The sequence below is a fragment of the Apium graveolens genome, chromosome 7 (genome assembly GCF_009905375.1).
Source record: "Apium graveolens cultivar Ventura chromosome 7, ASM990537v1, whole genome shotgun sequence".
Taxonomy (NCBI): Eukaryota; Viridiplantae; Streptophyta; class Magnoliopsida; order Apiales; family Apiaceae; genus Apium; species Apium graveolens.
This window is the reverse complement of record NC_133653.1, coordinates 17357969-17368952: the sequence shown is the minus strand read 5'-3', so window position 1 is coordinate 17368952 and position 10984 is coordinate 17357969. Positions and strand designations below refer to the sequence as shown.

Below are 10984 nucleotides of genomic sequence, written 5' to 3'. Positions count from 1 at the left end.
GCTGGGGTAATTTTCTAGGAAATTAACTTAAAAGAAGGTAATTTTTACCATCATGGGAGTTGAATCCATTCATCTTCGTCCCGCATATAACTAGCTTTTTCCTCATCAAGTTCGTCAACATTGGGAAACATTGGCAAGTGGAGCTCATTCTCAAGTTCTATTTCTACTGATCCATCATTTTCATCGTCACATTGTTCATAACAGTTCTTTTCCGGTAATTTCAACACGACATACCAATGTTTTTCAAGAGGATCATCAATGTAACAAACCTGCTTAACATGTTTTCCTAGCACGAACGGATCATTTACGAAACCTAATTTGTTCAAATTAACAATTGTATATCCCAAGTCATCTACCTTAACCCCCTGGTTCATATCTACCCAATTACAACGAAATATTGGGACTCTAAATTTGTTATAGTCCAACTCCCATATACTTATTATAACTCCATAGTAGGTCTGTGAAGTATGTTCAATATTCTTCTCCTTACCCTGTACAAGCATTGTATCTGCAACGACACAGACACCACTACACTGAACTTGTCGAGTGTCATCACGCTCCTTGGTGCTAAACGTAACACCATTGATTCTATATCCGCTAAATGTAGGGACATTCTTGTTGGGCCCTTCAGCAATCCACCTTATCTCCTCAGGTATGTTGTTATGGTCATCCAACAATTCTGATTGAATCTATTTAAAACAAATTGATAAATATTAATTATGATGTTTGCTTAAATAAACAAATAACAAATACATTTACCAGGGAAAAATATAAACTAGGCCTATTTATGATGTTTTTATTCAAATAACAATTATACCTTTTTCCTGAACCATTTATGAAATTCTGCATTTTGCTTGTTTTTAAGCCAGACTTCATCATTTTCATGTTGTTGGTATCTTGTCATCAAAGATGCCATATGCTCGTTGCGAGAAAAATCACTTTCTTTAGTATATTAATCAAAGTGCATAAAATAATGAAATAACACACACTTAAATATCACTAACTTACTCAAAATATGGTCTAATATTAGTTGTATTTTGGAGAAAACACAAATGTGCTAGATGCAAGTCCTCATCGCTCGGCTTTATCAATGTCGCACCAGATAGAGGTCTTGCATTCTGCTCATACTTTGCATTTTGAGACACTCCTATGGTAGATTTTTCAAAATTCACCAAACACTCCACCGCCTCTTCGGCAACGTATGCCTCAGCAATACACCCTTCGGGATGAGCCGGGTTCCGTACATATCCTTTAAACGCTTTTAGATATCTCTCGAAGGGATACATCCAACGAAGGAATATTGGCCCACAAAGTTTAACCTCTCTCACGAGATGAACTGAGAGATGGATCATCACATCAAAGAACGAAGGGGGAAAGTGCTTTTCAAGCTGGCACAATGTTTCCACTAACTCACTCTGCATTTTTTCCAACTTGTCTACATCGATCAATTTACTGCAAATTGCCTTGAAGAAAAGGCAAAACCTAATAATTGTGCACCTGACTTGTTTTTGTAATACTGATCGAATTGAGATTGGAAGCAAATGATGCAATATCGTGTGACAATCATGAGATTTCATTCCAACAAGCCGAAGATTTTCCATGTTTACAAGATTCTTAATATTTGAACAAAATCCATCTGGCAACTTCATTTTAAGAAATGATGAACAAACTGTTTTTTTTTCTACATGCGTTAAGTTCCATGATGCCAACGGTACCTTTTCTTTCTTTCCAGGAGTCTTAGGTCTCAGCTCCGTTCTTATTCCCATTTCAGCCATATCAAGACGGATAGATTCCCTATCTTTTGTCTTCCCCGGAATATTTAGTAAAGTTCCAACAAGGGCTTCGCATATATTTTTCTCGATGTGCATCACATCGAGAACATGCCTAACTGGCAAAAATTCCCAATACTCAAGTTGGAAGAATATTGAAACCTTTTTCCAAACAGGTCGAGGTTCACCTTTCTTCCATCGTGGTTGCCGTTGTTTCTTTCCAAATACATGGGCCCTTAAATGCTGTACTCTTTGAAAAACCTCTTCTCCGGTTAATGGAACAGGGGCGACCCCCTTCTCCACAGTGTTATCAAAAGCTGATTTCTGCCTTCTATAAGGATGATTACGGGGCAACCATCTTCGATGCCTCATAATCACCGTCTTACGGTAATTAACCAACCTAGTAGCTTTCGTTTCATCAATACAAATAGTACACGCATTATACCCTTTAATAACATTTCCTGACAAGTTCCCTAAAGCAGGATAATCACTTATTGTCCATAATAAAATGCCCCTAAGCATGAAAGACTCTTTCTTATAAGTGTCGTACATTTGTTTCCCACGCCACAACTCTTGCAGATCTTCTATTAGTGGTTGAAGGAACACGTCGATATCATTTCCAGGCTCAGTCGGTCCAGATATTAACAAGCAGAGCATAATATACCTTCTCTTCATACAAAGCCATGGAGGAAGGTTATAAATTGATAGCAAAACAGGCCAGCTTGAGTAATCAGTACGGTTTCCATGAAAAGGATTGAAACCATCGGAAGATAAAGCTAATCGAAGGTTCCTAGTCTCTGATGCAAAATCAGGCCATTTTTGGTCGACTTCCTTCCATGTTATTGAATCAGCCGGATGCCTCATTTTACCATCCTTTTGTCGCTCGGTGTCATGCCACGTCATGTCCTTTGCAATGTGAGGTGTATTGAATAAATTTCGTAATCTTGGTATCAGCGGGAAATACCATAGAACTTTAGCAGGGACCCCTTCAAGTTCATCTCCTTTTTTATTCAATTTCCATCTAGAGGCCTTACATACGCGACAAGTAGTTTGTTCTTCATCTAAATCGCCACGGTATAAGAGACAATTATTCGGACATGCGTGTATCTTTTCATACCCCATTCCTAATGCACATAAGGTTTTTTTTGCTTCATTGAAGGAAGAAGGGATGTTGTTGCCTTCTGGAAGTAAAGAGCCAAGTAATAACAGAATATCACTGAAGCATGAATCAGACATACCATGCTTCACTTTCAAGTTGTATAACTGGACCAGAGCTTTCATCTTAGTGTACCTCCCACATCCAGGATAAAGAGGTTGATGTTCACCTTTAACATGGTTAATGAAATCAGAAGTGTCGGTTTCGTCCGAACTTTCATCAGAAGACATATCATCGTCGTCGTCCTCGTCACGTTCACCCATTCTTGAGGTGCCTTGATTGATAGATTCCGAAGTGTCGGTTTCATTAGAACTTTCTACAGAATTATTCTCCCCGTGCCATATCCAACGTGTATAAGTTTGATCAACACCATTTTGAAAAAGATGGTTTTTAACTATCTGCGCTCTCCATGATTTACTATGTGCGCAGTTTACACATGGACAACTGATTTTTTCTGCATTATAACCATTCTCAAATGCAAATATTAACAAATCTTCCACTCCTTTTTTGAACTCTTTCGTTCTTCTATCCGCTTTTAACCATGACCTATCCATCTTTTAAAAGTCTGAATAGAACCTCAAATTCAGACTAAATTATGAAATCTTTAAATTTCCCCAAAATCTTTATAACTGAACCCTAATTGAAGTAAAAAAGGCATCAAAATGAATTCAAAACAGAGGACTTATATAACCCAAATGCATAAATTAAAGTACTTACCTATCCTTATAGCTTCTTAAAAATGAATTGTGAAGTCTTTATATTTCCCCCAAATCAATATGAACCCTAGTTCAGAATCACAAAAGAATGAATTCATCAAAATGAATTCAAAAGAGAGTACATATAAACCAGACTTCATAAAAGACTGTACTTACCCGTTCAAGTGTGAAAATAAATTTAAAACCCGAGATCTTGATGTCTTGGAATCTTGATGTGACATGGATTTGATATCTAGATTCGAGGACTTGAGGGTATGAGCACGATTTTGAGCATAGATTTGAGAGTATTAGCATGAATTTGAGCATAGATTTGAGAGTATTATGGATTTGAGAGCACATGGACATGGATGAACGGCCTAACTACCAAGTAAATAAATGTGTTCTTGTTCCGACAGATACATATGTCTGAACAAATATATGTCTGAAATAAAAAGTAATTAATAATATGTTTAAGTCTCAGCTAAATTATTATATAAGAATTACATGGCTCATAAATTAAAATATTTTGAATAATATTAATTCATTTATTTTCTAGGACCACAATAATTTGGATTTTATGTATTTGAATAAATTAATATAGAGGAATAAATTATATAATTTATTAAAAAATAAATAATCACAAATTATTTTAACGAAATAGTATGTCGGTAATAAGAATATCGAATTTATATTACACGAAAAATTGTGAAGATGTTCTTTAATAGATATTAGTGTAGTTTGAATCGTTTAGAATGTCTTTATTATCATTTTCAATTTCAATATTTTTTATATTATTAGTGTTAAACGATCGGTAAATAAATCATCTAATTATCTTTAGTTTGTTATTTGTTTTTACAACTTGATCGTATCGACAATTGGGAGTTCCGAACTATATATTGTTTTACATAATAGTGTTTTTGAAAAACTATTGCCCAACACTAGATTAAATAGTTGTTTGTAAACTGTTACATATAACTCACTAGCGATAAGTTCGACTTTTTGGAGTTGATATCCCATGTTTATCGATATTTTTTAAATTTGTAAATATTTTCGACGATCCAATTATATGGATGATTAAATCACCCTTTCAATGATCCAAACATATGGATGTGCTTCGAATATGAATATGATTATCATATACAATATTGATACCTTTTCTAGAAAAAGATGTTCAGATGTGTTTTTATATTAATTGAATCTTTCTTATTAAGCATATTCATCAATTATTCTAAACATTATACTTTAAACCCTATCTTAACCCCAAATAATTTTTTTTATTGTAGGTAACCCGCAGCCGCTACCCTTCAGGTGCGCACTGGGTAAACCCTACGGGTTCACGCAATAGCCTGCAAACCACGTGAACCAAGCTAAACCGCATTTAGGGACATACTCTAACTCAGGAGGCATAATCATAAATTCTCCTCCCCTAGTGATCCTTATATCGTAACCGTAACCCCTTATAAGTCACCTTATCAGTCGACCCTACTTATAAGTTGAATTTACGACTTATAAGCTGATAAGTTGAATGTTAGTAACGACGTACTTTGTTCTGAATATATTTTGATTTTTTCTTCTTCATCAACTTTATTTTATAAAGTTATGTTTCAAGATGTCAATCTAATCAAAATTCATTAATTTTAATTAGATGTTGAATTGTTGAATTATAATTTTAGTGAAAATAAATGTAAAGCTATTTTATTGAAAGTTGAAAAAGACTTTCATTCATAAGAAAAAAGAATTACTATCGTTGGGATCTGATTCTACTGTAGAATCAGATCCCAACGATAGTAATTCTTTTTTCTTATGTATGAAAGTCTTTTTCAGCTTTCAATAAAATAGCTTAACATTTATTTTCACTAAAATCATAATTCAACAATTCAACATCTAATTAAAATTAATGAATTTTGATTAGATTGACATCTTGAAACATAACTTACTTATCAACTTATAAGTCGTAAATTCAACTTACATTTATTAAATATTAAAATTAAGGACATATGGTTTTAGTTTCAGTTTTGGCCAAAAAATGTCCCAAACCAAACCGTGCTCCACCCTAGTTACAACTCCAACTTTAATTATTTTAAAATTTTACAAAGAGAAACTTAATATCCTTAATTATTAGTTGTTTAATAAAATTTTTATTCACAAACGTCTCTGTCAGCGTAATCTACGTTTGTTTATAGTAATATTCTTAATTATTATTATTATTTGTTTATAGTGATATAATCGAAGTCTTCGAATCAGATTATCGAACTTTTAAGGTACCAAAAATTTAACTTTTATGGATTACGTCAAATGTTTTATCAACATATGTGCACTCGCAAACATCGAACATTTAAAAATTAAAAGTTTTACAATAGATTATTCTTATTTTTGTTTTAGATTATAGACAACGGTTTAGGACAAAAAACTCTTGTTGGAAAATATATGAGACAACGGTTTGTGTAAGAAACCGTTACACAACTATTATTTAAATAATATAGGATATGATAATGGTATCCTGTAAGAACCGTTATGTGATAGTTGATCTTACAACAGTTACTATATCTCCAAATATATGGATAATTTATATATTTTTTAATTTTTGATTTTTAGGTTTTAAAAAAATTAAATAATAACGGATTTTGTTGATCATTGGATTAAACCAGATCTGTATCTAGGCCGTTGGTTTGAAGTGAATTTTTTTCATTTTCCCTCTCTTTTAAATTTCATCTCCCCCTTTTTTTTTTAGTATCCCCGAAATATCCCCCAAAAACTTTACTCCCCAACCTCCTTCTTCCCCATCAGTTACTCCTCGTCATAACTCCCCAACCCCCTTCTTCCCCATCATCAGTTACTCTTCTTCACGGCGATCTTCTTCACACAATCTTCTTCCTCTTCTTCACACAATCTTCTTCCTCTTCTTCACACAATCTTCTTCCTCTTCTTCACACAATCTTCTTCCTCTTCTTCCATTCGATTATACTGGTATGTTTCTAATTCAATTAGAGACCGTAAAGCCCTCATCTATGTTGGGGTTTTTTATTTTTAACTCAATATTTTATGAGATTTAAATGTTGCATGCTCTGTTTGATGGTATTGTGGAGTGTCTTTGCTTTGCGGAATGTTGCATGCAATGTTTGATGGTATTGTGGAGTGTCTTTGGTTTGTTTTATTATGTAAATTTTGCATGCAATTGTGGAGTGTTGAGTGTTGATGATGAAACCCCTGGTTTTAAACTGTAATTATCTCATGATGAAACCCCTGGTTCTTGCTATTCTCTTGTTTTTTGTTCCAAATGGATATTAATAGGGTGCTAATTTCTGTTTGAAATCTTGTAACTGTGCTAATTTCTTGTTTTTTGTTTCATGTTTCTATTGATTTTTGAGATGAAATTACTGGTTTGTTTGTTATTACTCTGCAGTCGATTAGTTAGTTGAATGTGCCCTGTGCTACTGTCCTATAATAAATGGATAATTTATCTTTATTCACATGCCGTAAGTTGTACGATTATAAGCTAGATTTTATTGGTGGTTGAATGTTTGTTTGTGTACATCTCTGGTTAGTTTAGGCACTCAAAGTGTGTCATTTTAAGTAAAATTTATAATACGCTTTTAAGTGGGAAAGTTAAGATATCTCAGATGGTTATTCTTTTGTTGTTTTTAGGTTCTTTTACCTGTAATGTCTTTGAGTTTTATTGAGTTTACTGTCATGTTAATGTTGTACTTATTCCTTGTTTGTGTACTTCATAGGTTATGGCTACTCCTAAGAAGAAGACCAAGGCAGATAAGGGAAATTTGAAAAAGAAAGCGTCTCACAGGAATGGGTTCGAAAAGACACGATCTTCACCCCATCCAAGGACAATGAGTGTGCTAAGGGCTTTAAGAAAGACAAAGTCCACGAATAGCGAGACCTCCACTCCATTGAGTTCTCCCCCAAAAACTGTGAAGAAGGCCATTTCTGAAAACTTACAAAAGAAAATATCAAAGAAAAGAAAACGAGAAAAAGTTGTTACCAAACCGGACAATACTCAAGGACTAAAACTATTGAAGCGAGGCTGTGTAACAATGCACCGAATTGTGAAACGCAAGATCCGAGGGATCAAACTTACTGTGTCTTTTAATGCAAAAGGAGAGCCATATGGTGAAGAAGGTAAAGAGATGCAATCATATATTGGAGTTTTGGCAAGAACCAAAACCCCGATCTGGCATGATTCTTGGAAATGTGTTCCTAAAGAGACAAAGACAAAAATTTGGGACTGTGTGCAGGTAAAATGAATATAAATAACTTCCATCATTTTAACTTTTATTTTTATTATTTGTTCTTCATTAACTAGCACCTTTTAACTTTAAATTTGTTGGTATATGTACGTAGATGGCTTATGTTGTACCTGAGTCTGCAAAAAAGTTGGTATTCAGATCGGCCGGGGCAAAATGGAGGGAATTTAAATGTCGGCTGACCAAGTACTACATTCTTCCTTATCTGGATCAACCTCAATTTTTTGCACATCCTCCTGCAGATTTTACTTTTATAGAAAAATCACACTGGGACATATTTGTTGCTGATCGCACGTCGCCTGAGTTTCTGGTATATTTCTACTTAGCTTTATTCATTTTAATATTTACTTAGTTATGATCTTCTAACCTTATTGCTGCTTTTTATGAAGAAAATTCATAAAGAACAACAAGAAAGAAGGAAGCTGAGTAAATATCCACATCGAATGTCTCGAAAAGGTTATGCTAATCTCGAGAATGAATGGGTTAGTGAAATGAAATAACATGCACATTTTTTGCTTCATATTAATTTTACAAGCATGTTTATGTTATTACTAAGGTGATCCTTTACATGTAAATGTAGACTGAATCTCATCCAGATGCAGAGGAAGTAGATCGGTCGGACACTTGGATCCTAGCAAGGATGGACGAAGATGGTAATTTTTTAAATGATGAAGTTGCAGAAAAAGCTAAGGAAATTGTAAGTTATTAATATAATTGTCCATTCTATTTGATGCACATATTTGTGTATTTTTTAATAAGGAACTTAAGTTTCAAAAGTTAAATTTTAATAAATTATATACACATGAAGCCTTTCTACAGTTTATCTTTTTCTATTACAATGTATAATTCGAATTAGTGGTCTCTAGTTTAACTTAGGATTTGTTTGTATGCCTTTAGTGCTAGTAGCATGTTGATTGTATCATATTTAATATTAGTAGTTAATTATATATTTTAATAATCCCCTGTTCACTAAGAGAATCAAATACACATGTTTACATTGAAAATTGGTTCATAATATTAAATGTCTATATTTTGTATTCTGTGTTGGTTAATATTTTATTTTAATATTTTTTATCCTTGGATTAGTTTGTCAATGAATGTACTTACTAGGTCCCCTGTACCACCAAGTAAACTAAGTTGTCTCTTGTGCTTGCAATTGAATCTATTAAATTAAATATATTAAAGGATGAATGTGCTTATAACTAGTAAAAACAAATTGGTGTTAGTTGTGTAATATTTTAATTAAAGGATGAATGTGCTTAAAGGATGTATGTGCTTATGGTGAAAAATGTTACTGAATTTTTTGTAGAAAAAGATGAAGGAGGAGGTTAAGGAAGGAAAGCTTAAAGTTGAAGGTACTAATGATGTGTTAACAATGGCGCTCGGTAAGCCTGAGCACGGAGGCAGAGTACGTGGTCAGGGAATTCATGTGAAGCAGTCGGTTTATTTTGATCTTCCGAGGGAAAAAAAAGCGAGGACAGTGGAAGAAAGGGTACGTGAGGCAATTCAAAAGTACATGGCAGAGGAGACTCCAAAAATTATTAAAGAGAGAGATGCATTTTGGGCTGCTGAATTTGAAAAATACAATGCACATTCATCGAAAAATGGTGTACAATATGATGGTAGTCCGAAACCAAATTCCCAGCAGGCAAGCTGTCACTCTAAGGGTGGGGTTGATGTGGATGTGGATGATCATAAAAATGTGACATTGATAGATAATTTGTTTGTGGATTTAGCGGTAGAGCTTGAGGATAATAAAAAGGTGGCAGGTGAGGATGATAATGGAAGGGCTGTTGAGGAAATGAAAGTGGATTCTTCAGGTGGTTCTGTATGCCGATTGGCTGTTGGATCGTTGAGCAACATTGTTGCTTGTGCAACAATTGATGAAGTACACGTTTCCGAAGGACATGAGAAGACTATCCATGGAGTAAGTCTTGGAGAAAAGAACGCAAGGGTGTCTATCACTAAAGTCATTCAAGGAGATGCTAAGATTCCCTTCCCTATCGGGGATGAAATTTTGACTGCTCAAGATGCCATGGGAACTTTTATTGCATGGCCGAGAAACTTGATAATTGCAGGAAACAATAGCAGTACTTCTCATGTTTTGGCCGCCAAGGTCAGAATGCTTTTTTAGTATGGTTAATATATGTACTATGTGTTTGTTTAGTCTGTTTTTTTAATTATTTTTATTTGCAATTGTTTTAGAAAACCAAGAAAGCCCGTGCTAAGAAAATGAAGAAGACGTATAAAGTAATTGAAGATGTTGAACCAGAGCTTGTTGTTCAAATTGGTCTGAATTATCCTTCTGCAATGAAACGTTTGTGGACATGGGTAAAGGAAGCCTTGAGTGGTGGCCGAACAATTTCTTTTGAGCTAAGCAAAGAAGCATTTGGCTTTACAAAGAAGCAAATCATGTTCTTATCTGATATACAGGCAGTGTGCTCTGGAGGTGAAATGGTCGGCTCTGTCATTTGCCTTTTTATTCAGTAAGCTTTTCATTCAAAGTTTTTTTTCCTAGTATATAGCCTTGGAATAAGTATGACAATCTTTACTAAGGACTGCTTAATTTAATTTGTAGCTTCTTGAATGAATATGTGAAGAAGCATAAGATGGTCAACATGATTAGCTTTGTAGATCCGGGCACAATCGGTGCCATTGGATGTGGCAGTGCAGTGCAGAGGTCGCGTGAATTGTGTTCAAGATTTAAAGATTCTAGGAAAGAGCAGCATTTTCTCCTGCCGTACAATGATGTGTAAGTATTTTTACTATCCCAAGCTATTAAGCTGTTAAGCCTTGCCAGTTTTTTATTAATTTTTTTCAAGAATTTAGCTTTAATTTTATAAGGAATGGGTTCAACTGTATAGTTAAACTCGATAATATTTGTTGAAATTTATATTAATTGCATTGGTTCATTATAAACGTAATCAAATGCCTTGACAGTTTTGAAGTTAATATAAAAGTAATCAAATGGCTTACAGTATTTAATTGATTTTGTTACTAGATGTTAGGTTTGTTTCTAAGACGGGGGAAATTGTATAGTTCAACCTCATAATATTTGAAGTTCAAATTTGATGATAATTGTATAGGTTCAGTTTTAAAGTTGATTTA

At 34.0% G+C, this 10984-nt stretch overlaps 1 protein-coding gene and 1 long non-coding RNA gene across 2 annotated transcripts; one reads left to right on the top strand and one right to left on the bottom strand.

The window, feature by feature from the left end:
• Window positions 1-1004: 1004 nt before the first annotated feature.
• Window positions 1005-3479, bottom strand: LOC141673329 (uncharacterized). Its single transcript, XM_074480064.1, has one exon. It carries the CDS (start codon window positions 3477-3479, stop codon window positions 1005-1007), a length of 2475 nt encoding a protein of 824 aa, XP_074336165.1.
• A 4240-nt stretch (window positions 3480-7719) lies between these two features.
• LOC141671429 (uncharacterized) lies at window positions 7720-8555 on the top strand. The gene is made up of 4 exons (XR_012555135.1): window positions 7720-7867; window positions 7974-8062; window positions 8266-8358; window positions 8457-8555. It is a non-coding gene; the product is annotated as an uncharacterized LOC141671429 (long non-coding RNA).
• Window positions 8556-10984: the final 2429 nt, after the last annotated feature.